Source organism: Endocarpon pusillum (genome assembly GCF_000464535.1).
Source record: "Endocarpon pusillum Z07020 unplaced genomic scaffold scaffold4887, whole genome shotgun sequence".
In the NCBI taxonomy this organism is placed as follows: Eukaryota; Fungi; Ascomycota; class Eurotiomycetes; order Verrucariales; family Verrucariaceae; genus Endocarpon; species Endocarpon pusillum.
In genome coordinates, this window is record NW_006916471.1 from 1 (window position 1) to 15,067 (window position 15,067).

Sequence of the window (15,067 nt, forward strand, 5' to 3'; positions counted from 1 at the left end):
TCTGTAATAAAACATTAGTAATATATATAATAAAATAAGTGTAAATTATATTTTTAGGTTTTATAATATTTAATTTATAAAATTAAATTTACTAAGTATTTATATATCTAATTCTTAAAACCTGATAATCTAATATTATAATCTAATTATAATATTTAACTTTAATACTTCTCTCTAAGTAAATTAGGCCTTATTTTCTTAACTTAGAAAGGAAACTCTTTCTTCTAATATAATTAAGAATTAGGTCTAATTAGTTATAAAGACAGATCCTTACTTAGCATTCTTTTATACCCTCTAGCATATATTCTAATACTTAGTCTACTATTTATACCTCTTAATATACTCTTATCTTATAAAGCTTATATTCTTTTCTAACCTAATTTATTTATTGCTTTTTTATTAAGTATACTTCTTGATTAGCTTTATTAATCTGCTTTAATATTAAATCTTATTAATTATATATATAATATATTCCTTATATAGCTAGTAATATTATATCCTAAAACTTATACCCCTCTTGCCCTTGCTGCATACAGATCTCCTATAGACTACCGCACTAGTAGCATGCTACATAAGCCTTCAACCATCCTCCCCTTCTCTTCCCTCGCTCCACCGCCTCCCGCTTAGCCTGAAAGAACCTCCACTTCATATAGTTCTGACATGCCTTCAGCTCGTGCCACTCATCATTGCCTCCTCTAGCCAGCCAGCAGATCATGCACCGTCCTTGCAGCGCTCAAAGTCGTTGGATCAATCGATCTCGGCCTCCTTCTTCGTCTCGTTGATATAGCCAGAGCCGGGTCGACCCGGCTAACACCTCCTCTTCCAGCTGGCTGACACTGCCCTCGTCTGTCTCTTCCAACCTATTACTAACCTCTCCTCCCTTAGGCCCTGCTCCTTGAGTCTCTTCAGTGCTCTTCTCTTTATCCCTATCCTAATACATAGTATAGTCCGCGTCCTGCCCCTTTTTCAGCTGGCCAAACTACTAATATTAGGTGCATTATTAATGGCGTTACTTACAAGAATAATATTATATATACTTACCTTTATCTCAAAAACGACTTAATACTGTAGCTAGGCAGTAGTAGTGCCCTAGATAAGTCTATATTGCTAGCTTAAGCAACGTCTGAAATTTAGGCTCTATATAAGAGAGTAATATATTAGATTGCTAGTAGTATAGTAGCATAACCTGACTAGTTCCCTTTTACTTATTATGCCCTAGACGCCTAATCTCTTAAGCAAAACTGATTATGTCCTAAGGAGCTCCTATGTAAATTACCACCTATATATAAGGGTAGTTAACACCTATACTAAAGGCACTAGTTGTCATAATTACCCTACTCGTCTCTTGTTGCTATTATTTAAAAGCCTCTTCTTTCTCCTTACTATTACTAAAATTAGAGTAATATATAAGATATAATAGGCGCTAGCTAACCTGATTAGCCTTACTTTGGCTTTAAGCATAGATGATTACTTAGGTAATAGCTTCCTTCTTAAGATATTGTAAAGCAGTCCGGATACCTTAAGTTATATACTTAAGGAAGCTACACTAGATGTAGTAGTAAAAGTTACTTCAAAAGATATAAGATCAAATAATATAAGGCTAAGCTAGCAAGAGACATTATTTAAATTAGGCCTGCATTAGCAAAGAGAGAATAACTATCAAAAAAATAACCTAATAATAATACTTTTATAACTTCTTTACTAAAGTTATTTTAGGTCAGTAGCAAGATATAATCAAGATTAAGTAGCTCTTATTAAAGACTAATTAATCTAAGCTTTTATTAATATTTAGTTAGCTTAAAAAGATTTAAAAGTAATAGGAAACTACCTCCTTAATAGTAACAAATAATAATAAGTACTCTATATACTATTATAGGTTAGTGTACTAATTTTAGATAAAATAAGTAATATTTAATTTAAGATAATAGCAGATAATGTTAGTTTTTAAGGTAACTAATAGTACTATTACTACTATAGTAGTAACATATAATAAATATATTAGTAACATAAATAATAGACTCTTTTCTTTGCTAGTTTTTAAGATACTAATAACTTTTATATAGCTTATTATAATACTATTAATTAATTAAGCCTGCTTCTTAGTCTTAAACTAAGCTAGCTTTATTTAGGGATAAAGCTATTATAATATTTTAAGTATAGTCTGCTTGCCTTAATAATAATAGTAATAATAAGGTTATTACTAGAGTGTAACTTATTTAATTAATAAAGGATTTAATAAGGAGGCTTGTCTATAGTACTTAGTAATATTAAGATTAATAGCGCGAAAATATTTTTATAGTTGAGTATTAGTTAACTCTAAATTAAAATTAATAGTCCTTTTATAAGCATTATAATATATAATTAAAAATAATTTATATTACTTATTAAGGTCTTCTTATTATTTATAATCTATATTATATAAAGGGGCTTTAATATATTAGATATATTCTTATACTAATTATACCTTACTAACTTATAAGTATAGGCCAGAATAATAATCTAATAATAATAAATTAATTAGCTTAATATATTATTATACTAATCTTCTTTTTACTAGATATTCTTACTTTTATTCTATATTGTAATAGCATAATATAATAAGATAGCAATCTGCGTCCTTATAATTAAGATTAGATATTAAATAAGTATAATATAAAGCTTTAGTATTTATTAATTAATTTCTTATCTTAGCTGCCTAATCTGTTCTTTATATTCTAGATTATTAGAGGTTTCTAAAGAGATACTCTTACTAAAGTTATTATCTTTCTGATTTAATATTAATTAGGCTTTAGATAATAGGAAATCTATATAAGCCTTTATAAGGGCCTTTAGCTTAAATAAATTATAATTAAAATAGTTATTAATTATATAATAGAAATAATAAATTAACTTAGTAAAGGTTAAAATATAATGTGATAGACTATATTCTTCTTAGAGGTACTTAAGTAGATCTTAGCTTAAGGTTCTAGGTTAGAATATATTAAGATATTAGGCATTAATATAATATAAATCTGTAATTAAAGCAGATGTAGCTTAAAGAACCCTCTTAACTACTTTACTAATATAATATAGAAATATATTATTAGCTTTAGACTTAAGGACACTATATAAAGATGTGATTAAGTTAATATTAATTTTACTAAGATGTTTATAATATTTATAAAGCTATAGTTATAGAGATAATTCAAAAATATATACTAGCTTCTTAATTTAATAGTACTTATCTTTAAAAGTCTCTTAACTAGACTAGAACTATTTACTTAAAAGATTATTAGTAGACTTAATTAGATCTAAAACTCTAATTATTCTTAAGTAATCTGATAAAGGCAAAGTAGAGATGGCCAAAAAAGAGATTAATAGAAGTAATTACTATTTTAATATAGGATTAATAATAAAATATTCTTAAGACTTAGCGAATAATGTCTGTATTTAAATCTTAAAGGATATATTATCTTCTTACTATTATTATTTATAATTTAGATTATGCTCTAAACTATTATGTCTAAAGATGATTTACTTACTTTAAGTTAAGAATATATAATTATCTATATTACACTTTTATCTATTTAGAATTGCTAGGCTAGAAACAGGCGCCTAATAATGTAATAGCTATATGACCCGCTTAGAAATATGCTGCGCTTTAACTTATTCTTAAATACGCTTTTTAAGTTAGCCTTTGACCTTATAAGCATATTTAAGATGCTTACTATAGTTCTGAAGAGTATATTCTGAGCAGTGCTTAGTACAGAGAAGTACTCAAAGGTTAGTATGTGCCCGCAGGTAAGTGACTAGTGATATTATAACGTGCGCGTTAATTACTAAAGCTGAAGAGCTTAAAATTAGAGAAGAGGTAAAAGACATTATGTGAATAAATCTTTAATCAAGTATAATAGATTTGATATACTTGTAAGTATGTAATTGACAAAGTCACCTCTTCAGAGAATTTAGTGTATAATAGTCACCTATGTAATAGTTATCTGCACTAGCACTTTTGAATGCTAAGACTGTTAATTTATATATATAAGGGTTACCCTTACACAGCTTTATAATATTAGGAACTATTTTAGCTTTCTAAAAGACTTTATTTTAAAATATTTAAATAGAGTAGCCTTAAAAGCCTTATACTTATTAGAATTCTACTTTATATATAGTAAAATAATATTATTAATATAAAAAAAGAAAATAAGATATTTATTTATATAAAAGTAATTAACTCTAAGTATTAAATAAAATTCTAATTCTTTTAAAGCTTTTGTAAAATACTTATATTATAAAAATAATAATTACTTTAAGCTATATAATGCTTTTTGTAGCTTTTAAATATATTTAACTTTTATAAAACCTTTAAAGTAATAATAATAAATTTCATTTTTAAGAAAGTTATTAATAAAGGTATTAATAGCATTATATTATATTATATTTAGATTAAATATAATAGCTATTATTATAAGAGCTTTAAGAGTTCTTATAATAAGTATAGCAGTATATATATCCTGCTTAGTTATCTAGAGATCTCCTTATATAGATAGGCGTGCTTTAAGCTTCTTTAAATATTTATTAGTATTAAATTTATACTTAAATACTTAGGTTAAGGGCAGTATCTCCTTTTATATATCCTTTAAAATAACCTTATATGTCCCTTTCTTTGCTAGTTTACTAATCTTCTTCTTTATAACATTTCTGAATTCATTAGCGAATTAATGCTTTATTATTTGCTTTTATAAACAAGGTTTAAGCAGCAGAGAGTCATAATAGAGTTGCTCCTTAGAGCTGCTTAGGCCGACAGAAAAGGCAAAATAGTACGCAGAAAGATTAGATAGATACGTTAGCGCTGTGGCATAGGCCTCTTAGCGTTTGGCGCCTCTTATACAACTTGATAGAATATTCTGTACGTTAAAATTAGCAGAAATTTCGCCTGCGCGAGTTATCTGCAAGTCAATTACTTGTATACTAGTTTTAGTTATACACTCTTCAAAATTTCGTTTAAGCGTTGTTTCTAGCATTAGATAGTATTAGAGTTCCTCCTCCTCTTACTTAGTATTATTAACGCTATCTATAACTTTAATAGTATCTTCTTCTTCATCTCTAAGAGCGTCAGAAAGCTAAGAAGACTTAGGATTATTAATATCATTATTTATTAGAGTTCTTAAAGCTGTATAGCTTAGTTCTAACATCTTAATAATCTTAATAATATCCTTAATTTCTGTAATTAAGAGATAACTAGAATCTAGCTCTTTTAGATTATAAAATAGGCCTTTATTAAATATAATATTCCTTATTTATATAACTTTGCCTTAGCTTAGTATCTATATTTAATAGATATTTATAAAATCATACCTTACTAAGTATCCTATTAGGGCCCTTAGTTCAAGCTTATAAAAGTGTAAGATGTTCTTTTAAAGAGGATAAGCTCTATAGTTATATAAGTAAAGATGAGATAGCTATAGACACTTCTTTAGAATAGCTTTTAAAGGCGTCTTTTACTTAAGGCCTCCCTTTAACATATAATTATTAAGATAGCCTACTGTTTTAAATACTTCTAGCCATAACTTATCTAGCAATTTTACTTTTATTTACAGAGTATAAGTATACAGAATTAATACCTTCTTAGCTTTCTTTATATTACTATTCTATATAACAGTATAAGGAGCAAAGCACTTTATAGTAATTCTGTACTTCTTTATAACTTTAATATAGGCTTTTCTAAGCGTTTGCTCTTTATTAGTTTATATAAAGCGCATAATAGCACTATATTTTGTTTTAGTTATCTTAAGAAACTTCTTAATAACCTTTATAACATAATTCTTTTTTAAATAAGTATAAACAAAGTTTATATTTATTATAAAGCAAGAGAAATAACTTACTTACTTATCTTTATTAAATATAAGTATTATAGCTATTAAGTTATATCCTATTTAAGAGAGAGGCTTTATAGTAGGCTCCTCTTAATCTATATGCCTTAATACTAACTTATACGCCTTTGTTAATAAACAGGTTTTATAATTAGTAATAGAAGGAGCTCTATTTATAAATTTTGCTCCTTTCACACTTTATTTAAGATGAGTAATAGATTTTAGCCTTATATAAGCAAGAATCTTGTATTATTTAGTTGCTATTACCTTTATAAGGGCCTTTAGGGCTCTAGAAGGCTTATTTAAAGCAAATATAGCTTTAGAATTATCTAGAGGCTTAAGAGATCTATATTTAAGGACCTAGTAGTTATTTATAGATTAGGTATAGCAGAAAGTTTGCCTATTTTGATAGAGACGCTTATTCTCTATATTTTAGTAGACGCCCTTTTTTATAAATTATTATAAGTATACTAGATTTGTTAGAAAACCTAGCATTAATACTATGTTTAAAAGCTTAATAAAAGTTAAGTTATTCAGAGTTTTAATAATTATTTTAATATATCTAAACACTTTAATAATATATATTATTTTACTAGCTATTAGTATGTCTTCTTTAGTAATTATATACTTAAATTTAAAGTATATATAATTATTATAAACATATATATTAGTACTAAAATTAAGTGTCTAATAGTTCTTAAGCTTATATAAGAAGGATTTAATAGCAAAAGCACTTATAATTATAATAAGCTTTTCTATTAATTTCTTTTTTTTTTATTATTCTTCTTTTATTTTTTTGCCTGCTTCTAGGCTTTTTTTATTATAGCTTTAAGCTTTAATATCTTTTTTAGCTTTTTATTAATCTTTTATTAGATTCTTATATCTAGAGTTTATAAGAATATTCTAAGAGATTTTATAAGATAAGAGCACTCCTTAAATAAGTACTCTTCTCTATAAAGATATTTCTACTTCTTCTTTTCTTTATCCTCTAAGCTTCCTTAGAACGTAGTAAATGCTATATAAGAGAAGCCCTTATTTAAGAAGGCCTTTAAGATTTGTATATAGTTTTGATAGTTCTCTAGCATATCTAGAACTATTAGCAGATCCTCTTTATAATGAATTCGCTCCTCTATAATAGCTTCTTGACTAGCTACAAATACTATATCTATAAGCCTCAGGGCGTTTAAGAAGTCGTACAAAAGACGCTCCTTCTAAACGTCTAAGAGAGAGAGCTGCTTAGCCTCTGTGTATACTCTCTCTTACTGTAAGAGCCATTTGTTGATCTGCTAGTACTTTAGTGCCCTTTAAAGATCTCTATAACGTTAAATAACGTCTATTTCACATGCCTTATCTGTTAGAGCAAGCCTCTTCTCCAGAGCAGTAAGCATCTGATACACAGATTCCTTGCCCTCAAGGACGAGAAGATGCTGTCGATCTACTCGAGTTAGTATGAAGTCCTGAATGCTACTCAGAGCACTCCGACGATCTCTATATTTCATCATATCATACTTATAATCCTCTCGAAGGACACCGTACAACTTCTGCTCTCCAGGGTCAAGCCCTGTGATGGCAGCAGCGCCTGACTTAACGTCTGCAGCAGTTGGCCTCCTTGGTTCAATCAGTTGAGGAGGTTCTGCTGCCAGGTTAGGGTCAATCAGGTCCTTAACATCTCCATTTCGGGCCATGGTATAGATAATCAGCATCCATTCATCCCAATCCTCTGGTTTAGAAAGGATAATGCTGACTTTCGTCAAGGAAGAGGTGGAGGAAGTCATCTTGATGTCGGATATCAAGAATCTCAAACAGGTAATCAGATATAGACAAAAAAAGGGCACAAATGAGTCACAACTTGTACGTCTCAGGAGGCAACCGGGCTCATAACTGTCGAACGTTGCTGACTAATCAGGAGAATAGAATCTGAATAGCAAGTTGTTCTATCTAATTGACCGCGCAAGGAGAGCCTATTTATACATACCAAATTGCTATATCAAACTACCAGTCCATGCGAAATAGCGCGAAACGTCAATACTAAAAATACATGTCAATTCGAGGCGAAATGCGTAACAAATCTGTGATAAAACGCATTCAAAACGTCGCACAATACGCCACCGTTTGAGCCACCGTTTAATAACCAGCAAAATTCATCGAAGACGCGCAGAATCCAGTAGCGTTTGTTGCAGCGCTATATATCACGTGACATCCGGTCCACATATCTCTATTGTTGTACTGTTCACCTTGACAATGTATCAAAAAATTTGGTGTAGAACGGTCAACATGGAACAGTCAACAGCGCTAGCAGTTTGGCATGCCAAGACTTGTGCTTTGTATGTGGAATGGTCACTATTCCAGAGCATTATAATGTTAGGACCCAGCTTCTAGTTGAGACTTGTCTTAACCAGTTGAGCCCTAACAACATAAATGTTATAATAATATAAGCTTTATAGTAATATGAGTGTTATAGTAATATGAGCGTTATAGTGATGTAAGTGTTATAGTGATGTAAATGTTTACAGTGATGTAAATGTTTACAGTGATGTAAGTGTTATAGTGATGTGAGTGTTACAGTGATGTGAGCGTTATAGTGGCAGCTACGCGCTGCGCGCGGGGCTTACAGTGGGTGCAAACCCCTGTAAGTGGGTCCTGGAGTGATCCACTCATTGGGCCACGGCTAGAAGGCGAAAGGCTCCTAGCACAAATGGAAAGCGTTCCTAAGATCATGAGTTCGGTTCCTCGGAGCGATGAAGAGGTCCACTAATCAGCTCGAAGGCTCGAACCGGTCGATCGGTTCCTAGGAGCAATCCTGGGAAGCGAAAAAGACTCCTAGGAGCAATGGAAAGCTGTTTCTAGGATCATGGGGGCTGGTTCCTAGGAGCGATGACAAATGGATGGCGTTCCTAGGATCATGGGATCGGTTCCTCGGAGCGATGAAGAGGTCCACTAATCAGCTCGAAGGCTTGAACTGGTCGATAGGTTTCCCTAGGACCCATGGGAGCTGTGAGATGGCAAATCCATTCCCTCTAAGGTCGTCGGGTGTATCATTAGTACCGTCGATCTCTGTACATGTGGTGTTGCAAAAAATTCGTCATATCAAGGTCATTTATTACTTTTTTCAACCAAAGCTTTCACAAGATTGGGTCTATTGATATCTGAAAGACTCATCTCTTTTACATCAGCATGTGATGAGATCATACTGTGACAATATTGTCAGATTACCTTATTAGAGCTACGTGTGCAATATACGCTAATTGTACCACACCCGACCTCGGAAGGGGCTCTCCACAATCTGCCAACACTTCATTAAGAACATTAAGATTTATCTTACACCTGCGTTTATGATTATGTTTTGGGTCCTCGCCGCGGTGCCATTCTTTCTTTTCCTGTTCTCTGGCTCGGCACTTTCGCAATCGACCCCAAATCGTTCCATAGAATGGTTTCCTTGCACCCTCGATATTGAAGGCACGCCCTCGACTTGCGGAACCCTAGCAGTGCCACTAGATTATACAGAGCAGGGCTCTGAAAGACTCCTTAATCTGTCGCTTATCAAGGTGAACGCGACCAAAGAACCTTTCAAAGGTAGTGTTATGTTCAATCCAGGCGGACCAGGCTATCCCGTGCGATCTATCCTTGCTGGTAGGAGTGGGGAGTTTTTCCTTAAGTGAGGCAGTTCTTAGACGATCTTATCCCTTGAGACGTGCTGATAATGATGCAGTGGAACTGGAGGGAACTTCGATCTGATCTCTTTCGACCCTCGGTGAGTCTCATTTACCAGAAAGGAAAAAGCTTGCTGATACTAGTCAGGGGTACCGGCGACACTATTCCATATAGTTGTTATGACAGTTCTGTCGACCTGCAAAATATTCTACTTCTAACCCCTTTGTCGTCGCTTTCGTCTGATACAGCAGTGGGAACGGCCTGGGCATATAAGAGAACCTTAGCCGAAACTTGTTATGAGAACAGAAAGGATATTGGTGATCTAATCGGCACTGCATTTGTTGCTAGGGATATGATGCAGATCGTGGACGCGTTAGGCGAAGATGGAATGCTTCGATACTGGGGTGAGTTTTGCATACGCACAATATCTTCGAATATAATTAAGCCTCTATACAGGATTCTCCTATGGATCAGTTTTGGGTGCAACTGTAGCAGCTATGTTCCCGGATCGAATGGACAAGGTAGTCTTAGATGGAGTGCTGAATCTACATCAATACTATGCCGGACGGTACGCTTGATTCTTATATATTAAATTTAATACTAACACAGTTATTATTTTAGAGATGTCGAACAACTTATAGCAGCAGATGAGTCTTTTAATGGCTTTATTGAAGCTTGTGTCTCATCACCAGAGACATGTATTCTGGCTCGCGAAGGTATCACTGCCCAGACCCTCTCTACTGAGATCAATCAGTTACTAGAGACCATCAAGTATAGACCTCTTGGTCTTGGGAGCAACAATACCAACGATGTTGTTGAATATGACTTGACAGAAGGACTTATTATCAACGGTCTGCGAACCCCTTCAACCAGCTGGCCAGCTCTTGCGGGATATTTTGATGCAATCCTGAAAAGAAACCTGACCGCCTATCACGAATTTCGTGATACACTGCTCGGGGGAAGTATTTCGGCCGCATTTGCAGTTGATGCGAATCCTGGAATTCGATGTAGTGATGTTTCTTTGCGAACTGATAATTTGACTGGTCTTCTCCCGCTTATTGAAGAGTTTCAAAACACAAGTCGATTTGGCGGTGGTATATTGGCTGTTGCTCAACCTATCACGTGCGCACAATGGAGATTCCAAGCAAAGGAGCGATATGAAGGTGACTTTCAAGTACAGACGAAGAATCCGATATTACTTGTGGGAAGTCCATTCGACCATATTACACCATTGGCATCTGCACAAAACGTAAGCGCAGATTTCGAAGGAAGTGTAGTACTTCAACATAATGGATACGGGGTGTGTACATCTGACTATAAGCTGACAATACTGACAAAAATATTGTAGCACTGCTCTATTGGCCAGCCTTCACTTTGCACATACAAAGCAATCCGAGAATACTTTATTAATGGAACGCTGCCAGACACAGGAACCCAGTGTGATCCTGATGTTACAGACTTTGGCAAATCGTCATCGACCTTGAGTAAGAGAGCCGCACAAGATAGCGAAGATGCAGTGCTTCTCAATGCAGCTCTCTCTGTGAGTCAAGACCTGCTCCAAAGATTTAGGCTCTTCTGAGCAGATGTCATATGAGAAGCTTTGTCGAGAGGAAATATAGCAATTTTCTCAATATGCATCATGTCCTGGGAAGAGCATTACTGAGATACTAACTAGCGGAAAATGCGGTCCTTTTTATAATACATTCTTTTCGATAACATTAACGCATATGATGAGCTTTTGACCCTAAATCCAAGTGCATACGAAGTGGAGAAATAGTGTCAGAATGTAATTGATAAAGTGAATAAAATAGAATTCTATTTACCTGTAGAATCTATCCCTAGAAGAAGGAAAAGCTAATACTACTGCGCAGAGTACGATCACGTGATACCAAAGATTTGGCTATACATGTACGGCCAATTCCAACACTCCCTTATTAGTCGTGCATGTCTTTTATAAAGATAGAACTGCCAGAAAACGCTCAAATAAGCAATTAAATTACTAAAAACAGATATTCTAGATATTAATGTTATGCAAGTTAAGTAATTAAATCTAGCGCTCAAACTTAACATATTAAAGGCCTTTGTAAGTCTGTCTGCAACTATAACTATAATTAAAATATAATTAAAAGAAACTATATCATCTATAGCCTTCTCGCATATGTAATAATACTAAATATTAATATGCTTTATATAAGTAAAATGTTAGTAATGATAATAATAATAATATAACTAACTATATTTTTTTATTATTAATATAAAACTTTTTTTAATCTAGAAATAATAGATCTGTTATCTCGCTTTAATATTTACACTTAATAATAGTTTATCCTGCCCTCTAGGATGCTTCAAAGCATACGTGGGTCAATCACTACGGAGTCGCTGCGCATCACTTCCACTCCACCCATCTTACTCTCAAGAATTTAAACCCTCCCCTTTCGCTAGAAGTCAAATGGCTGATAGGTGGTAAAATTCCTGCACCTGTCACCGTTTGGGCTGTCTGTCCGCTGAACACTACCTTTGCAGGAGACTACGATCTCAACTCAGTCCTTGTTGGTCATACACAATCAGTCTGTTATCATTGACTGCTCTGGCCCGCACTTCTCCCCACGATTCCAACTTTGAAGTGAGCTCTTCTCTACACCTAATCGCAGGTCTGTCACTTTGACAGTTATGTCTCCTTGCCGCAGAATAACCAGAAGCCATACAAACATCAGCAGAAAGATACCGTATTGTCAGAAGATCCATATAGAATGTCAGCAAGGTTTGAGTGCTAGGAGTCAACCAGAGGAGGTATTATAAGACGAATTGTGCTCTGAGGAGGAGATTGCTTGTAGAGCAGATGGGCACGGAATAGTAGAACATGTTCTGGGCCTCTGGCCTTTCAGGCGGCCACGCGCAAGAGTCGAAGATTTTTTTTGAAGGGCTGGTGAGACTGCGCAGGGTGTCCGCAATAGCAGACCTGTCTAAGTGATAATGACAGAAGCAATTTCCTACAGGTGTACCAACTTCACCTGATGTGATCTTGAGGAGCTTGCTACTGCGGGAGTGAAAAGTGTTATGCCGCAGATCCAGAGTAGTTCTCTTCTCAAGAGTGGCACCTATCGCCCGTGGGCCGACGCGAAGACTGCTTAAGAGGTACTCAAAGCTTGACCTCCGTGTATTCTGCTTGCTCCATCCCAATACAATAACCATGTTATGACAGATTCTGGTTTGCCGCAAAGAATGGGATCAAGGACTGCACGATCATCTGCGCCCACCCCTCGACGATGAGAAACCGGATAGAGGACGTGGGCTCAGAGAATGAAGTTTCTGGATGATGCTCGCATCACGGTCGAACCTGTCAAGATCAGCAACGTAACGCCCGGGGGTCATGAAAGAGGGAATCATCTTGGCTTCATCAAGGGTTGCCCCATTGAATACTGACTTCCTGCACCACGCGAAGGTGTGATTCCATCGCAGGACTACCAGGGCAGGAGTACTACTTCCTGTTGCTACTCCCCTGGTGCTCTTCATTCATCACGCCAGGCGAACCTCACAGCTCTGGTGAAGAGTCTTTGGCTCTAGCTCGCTTTCGCGGCTGAGCGCCTTCATCATCATCGTCATCCTCCTCGTCCTCGGCATTCGAGCGCCTTCGCCCGCATGAGGCTGGCGTGGTTGACGCTGTCAGGTCCATGTAGCTAACCTCGCCCTCGTCCGAAACGAACGACGCGGTGTTTCCCTTGTCATTTTGACGAAGTACTTCCTGTCGAGGTACCGCGGGACGTGAGTTGCGCCACTTCTGAATGGAGCCAAGCACATTCCTCCGGGCTCGATCAGCTACCACAAGGCCAGAGACTTTCGTCATCATGTCCTTTGCCTTGGCTTGCACTTCTGCCTCTAACGCCTCGACGTTTTGCTTCAGCTTCGGAAGCGCAACCGCGGCATCGATAGCAGCGCTAAAAGCTTGACGCTTTTGCCTGTCCACATCCCAGCTCAAGTCGAAGATGTTCAGACCGGCCAGTGTTTGGAAGTTTTGGTCAAAGAGCTTTGGTGGCAATTGCGCAAAATTCTTCTACTGGCCTCCACCATGCTGGACATTGAGCCCGCAATCTGTGTAGAGTGATCTTGCAAGGAGTGTCATTTCCATCTCGGACAGTGACTGATCACCAGCTTCCAAGATACGATGCAATTGGAAGGCCTTGAGCTCGAAGACCCAGGAAAACGCATTTGCACAACTGATATAACCAGGCCGAACAGGTAGTTCGACCCAGTAAGCGACTGATGATCGAATGCTCTTTTCTTGCACCTTTTGCCAATGCCAACCTCATAGAGACATCTTCGCAAGGGCTGGTCGGGCAAGTGTTTCTCAGCAGGGGTGATTTTGCTTCTTTACAGCATCAATCCACTCTGTGATTATTTGCACTGACCGGGGCTTGTCAACGAATCGACGTTTCGTGGTGGCGCCTCTTTTGGCTCCATCATCTCCCACGGTACTGTCAATTTGTGTTGCAAGCGCACTTGTGGTTGAGTCTCCAAAACGCACGCACGCACGCTCCACATTCTTGCAAGACAACCTTCAACTCCGGCACAGACATGCTGTATCCTGGCCATTGTGACTTGCTCGAACCGTCGGGTCCAGTTCGGCCTCCAAGCATGTGCTTGCGGCGGCATAGAACATTGATGTACGTGCCTGGCAAGTCATCGAGCTCAGCATACTGGTGAAGCACAGCCTCAAATTGGCTGTCACTCTCGTACAGCCTCTTCGTGATGTCGCCCCGTATCAAAGCCTCAACAAGACTAGGATGCATGGCCGCAAGGTACAGTTTCGTTCTTGGATTTCTGTCCAAGGTGTCCCTTAAGATCTCTGTCCAGACGGGAGGGGCTGATCCACTACCGCGCTTCTGCTTCTCAGTCAGAGCGAGATTCCGAAGAGCGTCAGAGAGGCCCTGAATGCCTTGCACTCGCCATGCAGAATCATACTCCTGCGACTGTCTGCTGAGCAACTCGAGTTCATCCCACTTCGCCTTTTGGTTGACGTTCAGCGGTGTGCTCTGGTGTCGTTGCCCAATCCTAGCATGCAAAGCAACGGCCTCATCATGTACCTCTGCGATCGATTTGGATGAATCCATGACTACAAGGATCAATGAAGTACTCAAACATCCACAAGACTCCCAGCTACTGTGAGGTTCTTTGACGTTTTCGAGCACTGACAAGGGCAATGGCAAGGTAGAGATCTACTCACCTGGTCTCCAAACCATCAACCAGCCCTTCAACTCTATATGAGCCTCTCCGCCAACTGAGAGAATGCTCCGAGAAGAGAAAGCCACGTCGACGAATGGAGATCAGACACCTAAGCTCCAAGCAATGAACAACCCTGTCGACTCTCAATTGAAGTGTAGCAACTACGAGGTTATCGAAGAGGAGCAAGCAGCGTCAATGTAAAGTGATCGAATGCACGACCTCCAAACAATCAACAAGCTTTTGACGCTCGACAAGATCCCAGCAATTGTGGATCTTCGGATGGGAGCAAACAGCATCAATGCAAAGAGATCAACGAATCCCGCAACAAGACTCTCCACCCTCGA

At 36.6% G+C, this 15,067-nt stretch overlaps 3 protein-coding genes across 3 annotated transcripts; 1 reads left to right on the plus strand and 2 right to left on the minus strand.

Annotated features, from left to right (window-relative positions):
• Window positions 1-7,174: 7,174 nt before the first annotated feature.
• On the minus strand, window positions 7,175-7,627 carry EPUS_09104 (uncharacterized protein; the record flags this gene model as incomplete). The annotated part of the gene is made up of 1 exon (XM_007805889.1): window positions 7,175-7,627. One exon carries the CDS (start codon window positions 7,625-7,627, stop codon window positions 7,175-7,177), a length of 453 nt encoding a protein of 150 aa, XP_007804080.1.
• A 1,563-nt stretch (window positions 7,628-9,190) lies between these two features.
• On the plus strand, window positions 9,191-11,082 carry EPUS_09105 (uncharacterized protein; the record flags this gene model as incomplete). The annotated part of the gene is made up of 6 exons (XM_007805890.1): window positions 9,191-9,507; window positions 9,562-9,603; window positions 9,678-9,907; window positions 9,960-10,071; window positions 10,125-10,752; window positions 10,852-11,082. The coding sequence occupies 6 exons, from the start codon at window positions 9,191-9,193 to the stop codon at window positions 11,080-11,082; spliced, it is 1,560 nt and encodes a 519-aa protein (XP_007804081.1).
• Window positions 11,083-13,035: 1,953 nt separating this feature from the next.
• EPUS_09106 (uncharacterized protein) lies at window positions 13,036-14,611 on the minus strand (the record flags this gene model as incomplete). The annotated part of the gene is made up of 3 exons (XM_007805891.1): window positions 13,036-13,554; window positions 13,876-13,975; window positions 14,034-14,611. 3 exons carry the CDS (start codon window positions 14,609-14,611, stop codon window positions 13,036-13,038), a joined length of 1,197 nt encoding a protein of 398 aa, XP_007804082.1.
• Between the last annotated feature and the right edge of the window lie 456 nt (window positions 14,612-15,067).